Source organism: Python bivittatus, unplaced genomic scaffold, assembly GCF_059951505.1.
Source record: "Python bivittatus isolate LINGU-HERP-01145 unplaced genomic scaffold, Pbiv_v1 ctg000190_np1212, whole genome shotgun sequence".
Lineage (NCBI taxonomy): Eukaryota > Metazoa > Chordata > Lepidosauria > Squamata > Pythonidae > Python > Python bivittatus.
In genome coordinates, this window is record NW_028277042.1 from 5,398,752 (window position 1) to 5,414,821 (window position 16,070).

General features: G+C 39.0%; 1 protein-coding gene across 1 annotated transcript in view; it reads left to right on the top strand.

Moving 5' to 3' along the window:
* Positions 1-6,196: 6,196 nt before the first annotated feature.
* LOC103057253 (polycystin-1-like protein 2) overlaps positions 6,197-16,070 on the top strand; it is a 57,991-nt gene continuing 48,117 nt past the window's right edge. Inside the window, exons 1-8 of the mRNA XM_088136379.1 lie at positions 6,197-6,224; positions 6,719-6,967; positions 8,166-8,330; positions 10,161-10,346; positions 11,560-11,670; positions 12,525-12,672; positions 13,241-13,470; positions 15,222-15,626. Coding sequence (XP_087992505.1) covers positions 6,197-6,224; positions 6,719-6,967; positions 8,166-8,330; positions 10,161-10,346; positions 11,560-11,670; positions 12,525-12,672; positions 13,241-13,470; positions 15,222-15,626 — 1,522 coding nt within the window. The remainder of the gene's footprint in view (positions 6,225-6,718; positions 6,968-8,165; positions 8,331-10,160; positions 10,347-11,559; positions 11,671-12,524; positions 12,673-13,240; positions 13,471-15,221; positions 15,627-16,070) is intronic.

Genomic DNA, 16,070 nt, shown 5'->3' on the forward strand with positions numbered 1-16,070 from the left:
ACAGACGTCTCAACTTCATTCTTCTCCCACCAAGCCGAAAATAAATCTTAAATGATCACTGCCAATTTCCTAAGAAAGTCAGCACATTGCTTACCTGCAATTTTTTTTTTTAAAAAAAATAAGATTTACTGTTCAGAATCCTGTTGTAGGAGCTTCACAATATTTGTTCGGTTTCCAATGGTTCTTTTTTTAAAAAATGGCTCCAGGAAGCAGCATAATTAATTGATGACAGATATTCCTATTCTACCTGTCCATTAATCATTTCCAAGTAGGCTGTCAACAAACATCACAATACACAGAAAATGTAATAAAACAGAGTTTTCTTGTCATTCAGTAATAAAGCAGCAGTTAGTTATATGAGTACAACACAACCATTAAGACTTCAAGAAAATATTGAGAAACACTTTTCAGATATGAGAATAGAAAATCCTTACCTCCTATTTTTGAGATCAGTAGGCAATGTGTATTGTTGTAAACAATTGCTTAATTAATGTAATGGCCGTTGGTAATTAAAATACTGTTATTTTGTTTCCAGTCTCAATAGTTTATAGCTCTGCAATAATGTTGGCAGGTTAAAAGAGGTAATATTTCCCATCTGTAAACATAACTGCTAAACAAAAGGAGCATAGGCGCAACCATCTTTTTAAATTATTTTGATTCTTACCTTATTCAATTGCATTTTTTTCTGTCTTATCCACAATGCACAACTTATTATCTTATATATATCTGTCTCATAATTTACTGCCATCTTTTCAGCCATATCTTGATGACGCTCATCTTCTTTACCTTTAATTAACTGTCAACACTTAACAGTAGGAAAATAGTAGTTCTCTTAAGAAAAACCCTGCCTACTTACCTACTTGCATAAAGAATAAAAATCAGGATATCAGAATCATTTTCTCCTTGGAATGAGTTAACATGAAAAGCATCATTTCGTATTCAGTTTCTCCAATTGTTTTCGGATCCTTAAAAATCAACAAACATTGGTGGCATAATCCTTGGTACTAAGATGAAGAAAGTCAATGAGAGATAATTTCTGGAGGAAAAGTTAATATAAACTTTTATTAATATAAAAGTTAGTCGTGAACCAAATATGTTAATATAAATATTCATGTTTATATTACCAAACACACAAATAAAATTGGGATAAAAGCTGACTGCTTAAGTATTTCCATCCTCTCTTTCCTTTTCCCCTTCATTAACCAAAATAACAACAAGAACAAGAACAATAACAATATGCTGAAAAATCATTCATATAGTCCTTGACAAGTCAGGCAGAATAACAAACCGATTAAATGCATTCTCACCAGAACTAAATATTTTGGCTTACAGCTGTAGATTTGGGGGAAAAAACCATACCATTTTGTTGGCACATATATCTTATAATGTTACTTGGAAAAATCCTAGATTCCTGGTTGGAGCTCACATTTTCAAAGAGCATCTGTCAAAGATGTGTTTCTCTTTCTTTTTGTCTGTTCTTTGTGCTATGTTATTCGTTGATGGAGAAAATCTGGAGAAGATCTTGGAGAAAAATCTATCTGTGTGGTTGCCAGGAGTTGAAAATGACTTGATGACACATAATCAATCAATCAATCAATCAATCAAAATCAATCAATCAATTCCTTGATGAAATAGTAATAGTAGTAGTAGTAGTAGTAGTATTAATAATAATAATAATAATAATAATAATAATAATAATAATAATAATAATAATACTCACCTGGTTAGCTGCATGGCACCAGCTGGACTGACTGCCTATTTATTGGTATCAGGAAATAGGTATCATAAAACAGAACTCATCTCTGCCCAAAAGTTAAAGGCTTATTCCTTTCTGGTGCTATTAGGGTTATGAATTCAAATCTACATTGCCACTTGGATAGAGAGCCAGCCTCTGTCTTGCCCATCACCTAGCCCTTTCTGTTTAGTGAAGACTGGCTCTGCTGTTGAACTGCCTTCAAGGAGACAGTTGTCATAGCATGTGTCATAATCCCCTCATTGTCTTTCTTATGACCTACGGTTGGTTGGCAGTTACTGTTCTGTGAGATGGAGGAAAAGCAAACTAGTGATGGGGAAGACCCTGGGGCTGGGAATGACTAGTCTTCCAGACGCTGCTGAGCTACGATGTATTTTGTATCCCAGTGTATCCCAGCATATATTTATTTATTCATTGATTTATTGTTTAGATTTCTATCTACCCTTTTCTCCAGCATTTAGTGTGGCTTCTAGTGTATAATTTCAGCCCTGGGGATAGATTGTACTAAGAGACAGTAACTGGGCAAGGTCATTGAATGATTTCCATTCAGGGTGGCATCTCTGGATGTGGTCTGACATCTAAACCACTATACCACTCTCTCTCTCATTCTCTCCCTGGTAGTAATTTTATTAAAGATTATAATCACAACAGTAAAAAACTAATACAAACTAAAAAAAAGTAGAAGAATAAAAAGAAAGAAGGTGCAGAAAAGAAAGGAAAAAAGGAAAAAAGAGAAAGAGGAAAGAAAGAAAAAAGAATATAGTGAAGAAAAAATATATAAAGAAGGGACTGCCCACCTTCATCACAACAATTTTAGTAACGTATCACCTTCTCTTAAAATACAAGAAATGATCTCTTCTAATATCCCATCTCTTATAAGGAAATCCATAAAGCCTCATCATTTCAGTCTTGGTGTCAGCAAAAGTCCATTAAGGGTTACCAGAGATAACAACATATCTATTTTAACCTTGATCAAATAAACCAACTTTATATTCCTTCCTTTTACTACTAGCAATCTTAATATTTAGTCCATTCAAATATTGTCATAGAGTTTGATTTCTTGTTATTTTTTTCTTTGTCCCTTCTCACGAGATTCTTCAAAACCTTAAAAAGCCTCTTTTGTAAATCCAATATAGGAAAATTACCCAGGTCACTCTTTTAGTTTGTCATTTGTATATCTCTTTTCATTATTAAGACATCAGCCAGTTTCTTTTGTATGTCCGGTATAACATCTTTTTCCATGTCATTCTTGTAGCCTGTCATTTGTAATCCACATTCAACTCAATCTCAATCTTGCCAGGTAGAACCTGTTCCTCTTCCATAACATCTTTTAGACACAGTTTCTCCATAGAAGCAGATGTCTCTATTGACACTATTAAAATTAACTTCTGAGTCCATTGTTCAAAAATATCCTTCAATTTGTCCAATGTTAGATTTTTTTGTTTCATTCTGTAATTGTAAGTTGAGTTTATGTGTTCTTCTCCTTTAATTGTAATCTTTAGCTCCCTCTAGTTCCCTCTAGTGCCCAATTTTTAAAATTTTATCTTTTGTTTTTTTTTTAAATTCAAAACAAAAACATTTTTCCATTGGAAGGATTCTTTATAATTCATTCCATAATCTTATTTCAAATTTATGTGGACCCTTAGTCCATTTGTAACTTTCTAAAATCGAAGTTTTAATTGCCTGTTTATTAAAAAAAAAAAATGTAAATTCTTGAACTTGTACTTAAAACTTTCTTTTGCTAAGGATTGAAGGGAAACTGTCCTGGTGCTGTCAAATGTCGATCCAAAGGTTCCTAATAGCTGAAAAGCAGTTAACAATACCTTTTCTGAAAGTGATTAGAAAAGGAAGTATGCAAACTTAGTGTCCTTTCAAAGGCACTGACTGCGGTTTGAACAAGATGGCTATTCCCTCGTCTCCCAGTGCTCAAAACCCACCAGAGACTGCTATCTAGTGGTCTCCTGATGAGGAGCAGCTGTCTGGAGCACTTGTGGGCAATCTTAAGTCCTCTCCTTCTCCAGAGAGGAATTATCAGTCTACTTGCAGGTTCTTCATTCCACTGCACTTGTTAGCTCTGCTTTTTGGAGTCATTTTCATCTGCCATTTCTTCCTCTGGAAACCACCGCACTATATCTCAATGTTGTTGGACAATATTGCTGGGACATGTGGCTTGCCAATCATCTGGAGGTTCCTATCATGGCATAGAGGGTGAAGGAATAGCAGAAGGCCATTTCTTGAGGTTTCCAGGGAGTTCTGATGGATGATCATTTTAGACTAATAAATTTCAGAAACAGGTAATGTATAAACGTGAGGCACTGGCCAAAGATATATGACTGTCATTGCTTTACTGACTTGTGGTCCTCCAAAATTTTGGAAACAATTCCCATCAATCTCAGCTGGCATATTTACTGGATACCAGTATGAGCTAGCTTAGACATCATTTTCCTAAATAAAACTAAGAGATTAATACATAATAATATTATGTATTAGTATAATTAGTATTAGTAGTATTAGTATAATATACTAATTTACTAATATAGCTGTACCCTAGGTAAGATAGCCAATCAAAGTTTAACTGAGAAAATAATAGAGAGCTGGCATCCATGACAATGTGGTCAAAGCTCCATCTCTTTTTATGCAGATGTGATGCATGTTAAAAATGGTATGGGCTTTGGTTGTGTAGTCATGGTGGCCATCTTGACTTTTTTTATTTCCCCCCACGACTTCTTGGCTGGGGAATCATTGAAGAGAGAAAAATGACTAAGAAAAAGGAAGAAGGGAATAGACTAGGTTATTATCTGTAACCATGATTAGGACTTCCCAACACTGCAGCTTTTTCAAATCAAAGTCTTTATTATGGTCATTGACCAGCATAAGATAATTTACAAATATAAGGTAAAGAACACTAGTCCTGAAATTGGAAAGCTTTGGTTCCAAGCTACCAAATGGAATATAAATGATACTTTAATATTATTTAAAGTATAATATTAAATATTCCATGTAATATAGTATAACATCTGAGCCAGTCTGGTCTACTAGTGAAGGCTCCAGTAAAGCAGGAGACTGGGAGTTCTAGTCCTGCCTTAGGCATGAAAGCCAGCTGGGTGACTTTGGGCCAGTCCCGCTCTCTCAGCTCAAAATAGTGACAACTATAAGTAGCAGAAGTGGTTGGCTGGGAGCCACTGGTTTCTGACAATGGTAAAATATTACCAGAAAACACCCAGAAAAGCTGCTTGGCATTTTGCAGCAACAAGGAACCCAACAAGGTGGAGACATACTCAGAACATAAACACATTCAGATAGCTACCCATAGCTTTTTATGTACTGTTGTTTTCAAAACACATGAAAGCTTAAGGTTCTGCTAGCTACTAATGGGGTATTCAGGTCACTTGTCAGTCTGAACACAATCTTGCTTGGCTCAGAAATAATATATTTTAGGTTGAATGAAGCTTACTCTCAAGCCGATCTTCGTAAGGTTGCTTCACCACTGCAAAAAGAGATCATATATTTTACTTTGCAGCTAGCGAAACTTTATTTCAGGGGATGACTAGTGCTAACATATATGGCCTATAAAAAATCCTGATGGCCACTCTGTAACCACTCATCAAGATCTGGTAGCCCTAGAGAAGACCAAAGGAAAATTGGCATCTATCTGGAGATTAGCTGGGAGTTCCAACACAGTAATTTCAATTTAGTGACAATAAAATGACTTTACCCCCAAGATTATATTGCTGAGAAAAGAAAGCTTGGTGTAACTATGAATGGATGGATGGATGGATGGATGGATGGATGGATGGATGGATGGATGGATGGGTGGGTGGGTGGATGGGTGGATGGGTGGATGGGTGGATGGACGGACGGACAGACAGACAGAGATAGATATGGCAGACTTGCTCAAGTTAAACTTGACTTTTTATGGCTAAGTGGACACATCTATGGAGTTTTAATGGCAGCAATATGATAGTTATTTGTCACTGCCTTTTTCTGGAATTCTTTTTCAGCTTCCTAATGTAGCCCACAACCTTGGGATTTCCTAGTGCTGTCCCATTCAAGTACTAACCAGGTCCAATCCTACTTCGGTTAGCCAAGGTGGGCAAGGTGACAATTTATTGTCAGACTTGAAACAGTAGGTGTGTTTTCTCAGACTAGTTCTTACTGAAAGGTTTTTGCCAGTCTTGAGACAATACTCCTATTTTCATCCATCCATCTCTTTCATCACAATGATTCTTAGAATGGTTAATGCATTTGCTGGTTGAAGAGATACTAGGAGGTGGTGGAACAAAGTTTCTTATTTCTAAACTCTCCAGGAATTTGATGTGTACTGTCTGTCTCTATGGATGTGCATCTAATTTCCACACACCTTCGTTCACAATGTTTAAAGATTGTTGGAATTGTTATATGTGTCTCTCACATGACACATATAGTGTATGTCAGCACCTCACTATGGATACTGAATTTCTGGCTGATTACAGTGATGAGTCAACGTTCTGGGTTTTTAAATTCTTATTTTGCAGTAAAATGCCCAGCACCTAAAAATACAATAGCTTCTTTTACTGGGTCTTTTATCTGTGGTTGCCATAAGGCTAATGTGCACACTTATCAATGTAATCTTCTTGGTTCACATGGAAATGTATTCATTAAAGCTCGCTGTTTGTTCTTTTGATTTGTAACAGACATTTGCACAATGGCCCTTTTCAAATCCATTGGTCCATTATTAGCACCAGGTCATTTTTTTCTGACCACTCACAGAAGCTTCATTTTTTAGAAAATTGGAAGCAAAAGGTTTTGCAGATTGCAGGCAATAGGAAAAGAGGTGGAAAACAGAGAAATAGGTTTACAAAACCAAGTCAAAAAGTGTGGTGAATTGGTGGTGGGCTCCGTCTCTCAATGTAGCCTAATCAACTGTTGATCCAGTCATGCATCTTCTTAGTATAATTTTCATACTCCTGATTTCCTGGTCTACAGCAGAGGACTTATCCCTTGCAGAAGAGATTCCTTGTTCGAAGTATCAAGTGGCTTTCAATCACTCATGCTATGAATTTGTGAGACTCCAACGCACATTCACAAGTGCTCAGAGCTGGTGTGAAAGAGGAGGTGGCCATTTGGCCTTTATTGGGAATGAAGAGACTCAAACATTCTTGGAGGAACACATCTCTGAGGACAAGGAGTGGTGGATCGGTATAACCTATACCTCTTCAAATGAAACTAATGAAGGTAAGAAAAATTGAGGACAGTTGTGTGTATAGCAGGTTGTGGATGGAATCCTAGATATAGACTTGAAAGGTAAATTGTAAAGGGAATGAGAAGCTCAGATTCTGGTGACTTCATGAACATATCTAAGTAATTTTCTTGGCAACACTACAGAAGTGGTCCTTCCTTCCTTCCTTCCTTCCTTCCTTCCTTCCTTCCTTCCTTCCTTCCTTCCTTCCTTCCTTCCTTCCTTCCTTCCTTCCTTCCTTTTCTCTTTTTAACTTCCTAACTAGTTTAGAATCTATGATGCTCTAGTTGTCTCCCACTCAAATACTACCCTGGTCCCACCTGCTTAGCTTTTCAACAACTTTGGGACCAAGTCTGCTCAGGTATCAGACTTGCTGAATGATTTTGGACCACTCACTCTCAGCCTAACTGACCTCATCCAGCTGTTGTGAAGATAAAATGGGAAGAATCAGGGAGGCCAACCTTTCATGATCTGCCTTCCAGATGGATAGGATGCCAATTCTCAATAAACTGTATTCATATGTGTCTGGAGGGCACCAGACTGGAGAAATCTGTTCTTCCAGGTTAGCGTGTCCACAAATGTTCTTAATAATGCAGAGTTCCTGCACATATCTCAACCATGGCATAGATTGCCTTTTCAGCATGGCAATGAATGTGCTGATATTGAGGTGGGTGGGGAGAAGAGGGCTAAGATGTGCAGTTATCGAGGTGCATATCAGAAGGGAACAAGGCATGGCAGAGCTGTTCCTGATTGACAGATTGCCCTGAGAGCCACCTATCTACTTACATAAGCATCTAAGGTGGCTCACAGCTTTAAAAGCAAAAATGCCAGTTTAAAATATTAAACTCAGAATTAAAATCAATGAATGATTACAAACTTGATGGAAGAGGTATCTTAGCCATTTTGCTAAATTCTCTTATTAAAAAGATGCTATGGCAAGAAACAGCAGCCCAGTGGGTACAACATTGCCATGGTAGCCAAGGGATCAACACTGGCTTGTTTGCTATCCTGATCACCCACTACATTTTGAGGGATCTCCTGGGTGATCCTTGGGTTGCAGGGACATGTATTCTGAGATCCAACCTCACTCTGCTATTGCTGGCAAGGAAGGAGATCTTGATGGACACTTCTGTTTGCGGCATATGAAATATGTTGTGGTGCCTGTATTTGCTATATCAGTTTCTTTCTGTGCAGGATCCATGATTTGGCTGGATACTTCGAACATCACCTACAGCAAGTGGTTCCAAGATCCGCCCTCGGTCTTTGCATCATCGTGTGGTTATATCCTGAAGAATGCTGGCTACCAGTGGGGAGTAACTGAGAACTGTAGCCAGGAGTTTGACTTTATCTGTGAGTTCGGTAAGTAACTGAACCCACACCCGTGCCTTTTAGGACACACAGAAAACCATCTAGATTATAATGGCTAACGTTTGATTGCTAAGCTTTTGCTGCCTAGGGATGTAAAACCAAGCATAAGAGATGGCAAAAGGGCAAGTTAGATGGAGCGGATTTCTGCCTGCATCAGTGTCCAATGCAGTGTGGTCAGCCTGTGCTTCCTTTCTAAAAGATGGCCAAGGCAATGGAGAGCAATTCCTATCTCTGCCCTAGTAAGTTGCAGCAGTTAGCTGGGGCAGGAGGTGGCAGTTATGGAGGAAAGTTCTCTGACGCCTCTTCTACAATTGCATGTAAGAACTCAGGGCTGATTGGACAAGCATGAACCTAGAACCATGCTGAATGATTCTATTTGTCTGTTAAGCTCAGTGTGGACTGCACTGAACAGCAGAGTTTTCCATGTCTGCAACAAGCATCTTTCCCAGAGATGCTGGTATTTTGGACATGCTCTAAGCTACAGCCTTCCCTGATGGTTTTAGTTTGTAGCCCAGCCGTGCTTTCTCTGACCAGCAGTCTGCCCAAGGTCTTAGAGGCAACATGATGGGTGGCAGGCAACATGATGTCCATAGGTACGTCTCTGGGTACCTGCCATTCCTCTATCTCCACTGATTTTAAATTTGTAAAGATTCTTTTAATCAGAAGAAATAAACGAACAGAAAAATGGCTCATCTTTCTTCACAAAAATGCATGTGGGACTAGTTAAGGCGCTCACTGAAAATAAAAATGGTGGCTACATTTAGCCTTTTTGTTTAAATGTGTGCTTTTGTGGGAGAAGAGAACCAATGGAGGTTTATTTCCAAGAGATGCCAATTTAGTGCCCTGGCCTAGAGTTTCAGACCAGCCCAATATCGTGATTAGCTCACAGTTAATATATTCTGTAGGACCTTTACATTATTGTGGTTTGACATCTTGCCATCAGCTATTCTGGAGGGCAAGTTTCAGAAAGCTGCCTGTGCAGAAAAGATTTCCCCCTGCCAGTCTGAGAACATTGAATGACTGACCCACATGTCACTCCATTTTAATGTCTATAACGATACTCGTAGCAACTCCTCACCCCCCTCATTAGGCCATTTCCCAGGCAACCAGATGAACATTATGTGAAACTCCTGGCAGAGAAAGACTCTAAAACAATGCAAGCTGTCACTAAATTTGCATTTTCAACCTACGGAACCCATGCTTTGCTAATGGCACATTAATCTGCAGCTGATTACTGGTTATATTGTGTAGATTATTAGAGGGTTGTATTGTTCTTATCTCATTTTACAGTATTTTCATTTATTGTTTTTATTTTGGCTTGCTTGATGGATCTCTGACTTGTAATAAAAATTACTCATTCATTCATCACTGCAACAGCTTCAACCTTTCTGTCTTGTTGGCCATCCACATGGGGCTGAAAGACAATTCCTAGCATTCTTTACCAACATCTATGCTTGTTAAGGCTGCTGGACTGCTGGGAGTAGTGGCTAACAACATTTCTGGCCCTGATCCTTTCTCATAAACCATGAACTGTGAGAAATTGTGCTACAAAGCAGCACAAAACTGACACAGACTTGGTGTCTTCCAGCTTCAGCAGCCCTATCTATTACTCCCAAGTGGACCAGTTAAGGAAAGCTTTCCCAACTTAGCCCAGCAGATGTTCTGGAATTCAACTCCCATAATTCCCAGGTAGCCTGGTCTTTGGCTGTCTTTGGAATTTCACATACTGAAGTCCAACATATCCGGAGGGCACCTCATTAGAGAAGCTGCATTAGAAGGTAAAGAAACCTCAGGTTGCTTTCATTATTCCTTATTGTCCAGAATCAGGCCACAGTATTGCTTGTGACAACTCCAATGCCACAGTGCAGTGTGGATCAGGAGAAGTCATTCAGATCGGAGACAGCTTCTACGGGCGGAAAACTCCTCACTATTGTGTCCTTGAGACTCCCCTGGAGTTTGATGACGAAGAAGAATGTAGTTGGATTAGCGTAAAAGATGAAGTTGCAGGTAAGCCTTTGGAAGCCTAAAAAGGTAACAGTAAAGACTACCTTGAGTCAAGTTTGACTCACTGCGATCTCGTGAACATGTCCATGTAGTTTTCTTGACAACTATATTGAAATGCTTTTGCCTTCAGTCTGGATGGTTTTACAGCTTCCTGGTCTAGCCTACAGCCCAAGCATTCCCTGATGGTCTCTCACCAGTCCAGATGCTAACAAATCCAATTCTGCTTAGCTTTTTTGAGATCTGCTAAAGTTGGCTAGGTGCTACCACTTGTTCTAGGCCCTAGGGAGTATAAATGAGTTTTCCTTTGAAGGCATTGAAACAAATGAAGACATAAGAGGGTAGGAAGGAAAATTGGGTGTAAAATGGGGAAAAAAGAATTAAATGAGAAGAACTTTTTAAATGGATAAAGTGTACACAGGTAGTCCCTGGGTTAAGAATGCCTGGTTACCCATAGTTAAGAACAGAGCCTATTGTAGCAAAATTTGAGTTAAATACACAATGATTAGAGTTAATTATACAATAGTACTTGTACAGTATTATTGTATAATACCAGCTTATATACAAATTCAACTTAAGGACAGATCTTGGGAACAGAACTTAAACTGGGGATTATCTGTATTTACATCATTAGCCCAGCTCAGTGTTCTTTTGACGTGTGTGTAGTAATACACACACAGACACATCTTTGTCTATCTGTCTATTGATCTGTCTATCGATCTATCTCTCTATCATCCATCCATCCATCCATCCATCCATCCATCCATCCATCCATCCATCCATCCATCTCTATCTATCTATCTATCTATCTATCTATCTATCTATCTATCTATCTATCTATCTATCTTTGCATCCATCCATCCATCCATCCATCCATCCATCCATCCATCCATCCATCCATCCATCCATCCCTATCTAACTTCCTATCTACATCTATCTATCTATATCTATCTATCTATTATCTGTCTGTCTCTCTGTCTGTCTATGTATCTATCATCTATCCATCCATTCCTGCCTACGTACCTTCCTGTCTACATTTATCTATCCATCCATCTACAAAAATGAGAAACTGAAATCAATGGGGTATGTGTGTGTCTAACTCTGCATGTGCAGGACTGCATTTTTGGCACCCTGATCCAGGGTCTAAATTACTCAGTCTTAAAACTATGCCCTGTCTGTTTTGCAGTATTAATTCAAGTGGTCATCTTAATCTTTGCAGGGCAATGCCACGGGCTCCAAGCATGTCAAGTTGCAGCCGATGGAACCTTTTTTGGGGACCCTTGTCCAGGTTTGGGAAGCTACCTGTCTGTCCAATACCAGTGTATGGAAGGTAAGCAGTCACCATTTCTACCCACAGTCCAGGGAGGCCAGAGTTGGTTAGTGAAATCTGTGTAGAAACCCAGTTTTGAAAATGCCAGCCAGCTGTCTGTTTTTTCCAGCAGCAAGCAACGAGATCTCTGAGATACAGAGACACGTGAGCCAGTATTTCCCAACTTGCTGCCAGCCTATAATAATTTACAGAGTTGTTCAGATTCCTGCAAATGTTGGGTTCTTGCCTGGGCATTATTTTTAATGGTGAAAAAGCTGGATTTTAATGTTTTTCAAAATCACCTTAAGTAGACAGCAAAGCTGAAACCAAACAAATCATTTTACCCTTTGAAAATAATTCTTGTCTGAACTTCCTACTGAGCTGGAAAAGCTGATTCCAGGTAATTAGCTGAAAATGTTAATTGTACACTTTGCATTTTATGATTGATATTTTATTTCTATCTGATCTGTGATCATAAATGAATGAATACTGGATTAGATGAGAACTCTTCCTATATTTTTATATAATACTCATATTATTGGAGTCTACACCAAAACATTTAGTATTGCAATACATTCGTCATCATTTTACCTTTATATTATTCTATTTAATATTCTATTATAGTTTCACTTCTTTGCTTGCAGGCTCAGTCTTAACACTGAGGGCTCTTCTGTAAAGATCTCGGAGGCTTAACATGAGAGTACAGTGTTGATAATGTTAGCTTTTGTTTCACAGGTTTCCTTGTTATGATTGAAATGGTTATAATTTTTATGGAGAATATTTGATCCCATTTGGTGAGTGAAATAAAGATTTGAGAAGGTCTTGAGTTTTCACTGGATCCACAAGGGGATGGCATTCTCTGTGCTCTTTTACAGGCTTGCAGTTGGCGGTGACAGAGACCAGTTTTGTATTGGAAAATGTCACCATCTCCTTGAAGTGGCTCCTGTCACCGTACTCTGGAAACCTCTCCTGCATAATCAGCATGGGAGATGGAAACACGGTTGATCCCTACTACCCTCCGAGGTCAGTGGAAGCTTTTGGAGAAAATGAGGCAGAGACTTTTAAGGAATAGAAGAAAATATATGTAGCTCCGGGTTGAACTGTGGAACTGTGCCTCCACCCCCACCCCCTCCAACACTGACATGGCAAACTACTGTATATAAACAGAGAGCAAACCCCACTCCCTTCTAGCACTGAAGACGTTACCTAGCCGGGTAACAAAATGTTTGCAGGAAAACAACCAAGCTCGGAGAACCCCGAGGACTCCACTTTTAAGAAATTGCAGTTGCATCTAAGAGTCAATGAGACTCAAGAGCGGGCTTTGCCAAAGTGATCACCTCTGGATGTGTTTAGACAACCATTCCCGTCTTCCCAGCCAGTGCACCACCGTACCCATGTAAAAAAGGACAGGGCTTTGATTGCATAGTCACAGCCAACTGTCTTGATTTTTTTGACTCCCATCTCATCCCTAAATGTCCTAGAAGAAGTGATATCTGGCCAGTCTGGACCTAGAACCAACGTATTACAGTTTTCAATGCCTTGCTGTAAATCTCTTGATCTGCTGATAATTTGTCCTAGTTTGTGTTTACAGCTTGCACAGCAATGTGACTCATTGCTATACAGTGCCGGGCGAGTTCACCGTCTTTGTGGAATGCACTACCAGCGAGTGGCATGTAACTGCTCAAAAACTCATCACTGTTCAAGATAAAATGGATAAGCTCACTGTGACCGGGTGCTTCAACAAATATGAAGCGGGGAACAGCTCTCACTGCAGGACCCTTTATGAGGAACCATTATGGATTCAAGTAGAACTTGATGGAGGTTGGTATAGCCTCTGTCTTCCAGTAGCCATTCAAACAATATACCTTCCCAGTGCATAAGATAGACCTCTGCTAATCAGAATAATTCCTGAAAGCATCCAAATCTTTTCTACAAAGAAAAATACTCTTGAAAAAACGCTTATAATTCTGAAATCAGGGCCAACTCTACCAGCAGGGAAAATTGGACAGATTGTCTCTGGCAATCTGAGAGCAGTAGGATGAGCTGCCAACTAAGTTCATGTTTGTTCATAGACTGGAAGGAGGAGCAGCCATTTTGGTTTTTTGGCCACTTGCAACAACATTTCTTATTAAGATGTAAAAAAAAGATCTGATGACAAATATAAAGGGTTTGCGTGCGCTTGCTTTCTTCAGGAAGGTAGGCAAAAACGGCAATTAAAAAGGAAATAAGAATGAGAGAAAATTCTTACGTAAAGATGATTTAAAATGCTTATCTTAGCAAGGTGATTGGTGGGTGCCAGAAACTCAGAAAATATATGGTTGCTTTAGAGAGTTGCAAACAAGTGCCACGTTTGCATCCTGCATATTTCAAAGTGCCTATTGGGAATCAGATCTTAACGGCTACTTGATTGATTGATTATGTGTCATCAAGTCATTTTCAACTCTTAGCAACTACATAGATAGATTTTCTCCATGATGATCTGTCCCTAACCTGGTCTTTCAGGTCTTCCAACCATGCACTCATTGCCACTATAACTGAGTCTGTCTACCTTGCTGTTGGTCATCCTCTTCTTTTCTTTCCTTCCCCCTTTTCCAGCATTAGAGCCTTTTCCAGAGATATAGGTCTTTACATAATGTGCCCAAAGTATAATAATTTCAGCCTGGTCATTTGTGCCTCAAGTGAGAACTCTGGGTTGATTTGTTCGATGATCCATTTGTTTGCTTTCTTGGGTGTCCGTGGTATTCTCAGGAGTCTTCTCCAACACCAAAGCTCAAAAGCATCAGTACTCTTCCTATTCTGCTTCTTCAAAGTCCAACTTTCACTTCCATATAGTATCACAGGGAATCCTATGGCTTGCACGATTCTGATCTTTATAGGTATAGACACATCATGGCCTCTGAATATCTTCTCCAAGCCCTTCATGACTGCTCTCCCAAGTGCTCATATGTCTTGACTTCTGTTTCCTTTACTGTTGACAGTTAAAAGGCAGAAACTATCCACCACTTTGATATCTTCATTGCCAATTCTAAGGCTCTCCATAAGTTTTCTCTCCCAATGCAGGTCCAAGGGATCTTCTGATTTGTTTAAAGCATTTAGGCTACATTCTTCAGCAGGAATGGCATATAAATAATTAAGAGGTGAATTCAAAGGGAGAGACTCTACCCTCAGGCTTACAACTGAAATGTACAGCATAACAAAAGGAATAAAAAAAGGATGGGGGGAAATAAACCACATTCTTTCCATTTTTATACACCCATTGAAAAAGGCTGCATTCTCTAAGGGATATTAGAATTGCTATCTTATATTGTAAAGCTGTTTTTTCTCACAGATGCCTCTAGATATGTTGGACTGCAATTCCCTTTATCTTCAGCCAGCATGACCACTGTCTGTCTGTCTGTCTATCCATCCAAATGCATTTATTTAATACATATAGCACAGTATTTGTGTATGTGTATAACAACTACTGTATAAATATGCTAAATAAGCAAATTCATTTGTATAATGAAGGCATATAGAGTTTGTTACAATTGACACTACCTTTAAGTGATTTTGGAATTTTTTTTGTCTTTCAGGTACTGAAGTAACCTACACTGTACTAAGTGATAACAAGACTGTGATGGAGTCAAGCACAAAAATAGGAACTGTTCCTCATAATCTGACCTTGGATGGGGTATCTCAACGGATGATTGGTCCTGGGGTGCATTCCCTTGAAATAGTTGCCACCAGCAACACCACAGATTCAGAGGTCATAGAAATCCTTACTGTTCACTTAGTTGAGCCAATTTCTGGTCTCCAAGCCATGTTAACTTCTGACTCCTTGGAATTAGGAGAAGACCTGGAAATCAAAGTCTCTGTACATTGCGGTTCTCCTGAAAAAGTGAGATTTGAAGTGACCGGGATGAATGAAACATTTTCCCACCTGAAAGACTTCCTTGAAGGAAAGTCTGAAATCTATACAATCCCAGTGAATTCTGAAGGTATTGTAACGCAATAGACTCTCTCTATATCTGTTTGATTTATATGCTACCTTTCATCCAAGTATTCAAGGCACCAAACACATTACTCCCAAGTTTCCTTCCTGAAAGAGAGTGTCTAGCATAGTCAGTGAGGGGATTTCCATTAATGAAGCTAAACCCAAGTTTCTCATTCCTAGCCCAACCCTCTAAGTAATATATACAAAGGTGAAGCACCATGTTAAAAAGGGTAAGTGAGGGTTAGGGTTAAGAAAGGGAACAAACTCTGAAGTGTCTTGATCAAAATATGAAAATCTTGTTTCAGTTTCCATCAGGCATAGCCAGCTAATCAACATTTTACCAGTCTTACTTTCAGAAAGCCCCTGGCGTGGCATTGTTGGCCAACTGCCGAGATCCATACTTGGCAGGAAGGATATTGCCAATTACTAGTGTTTTCTGGCTTTCTGA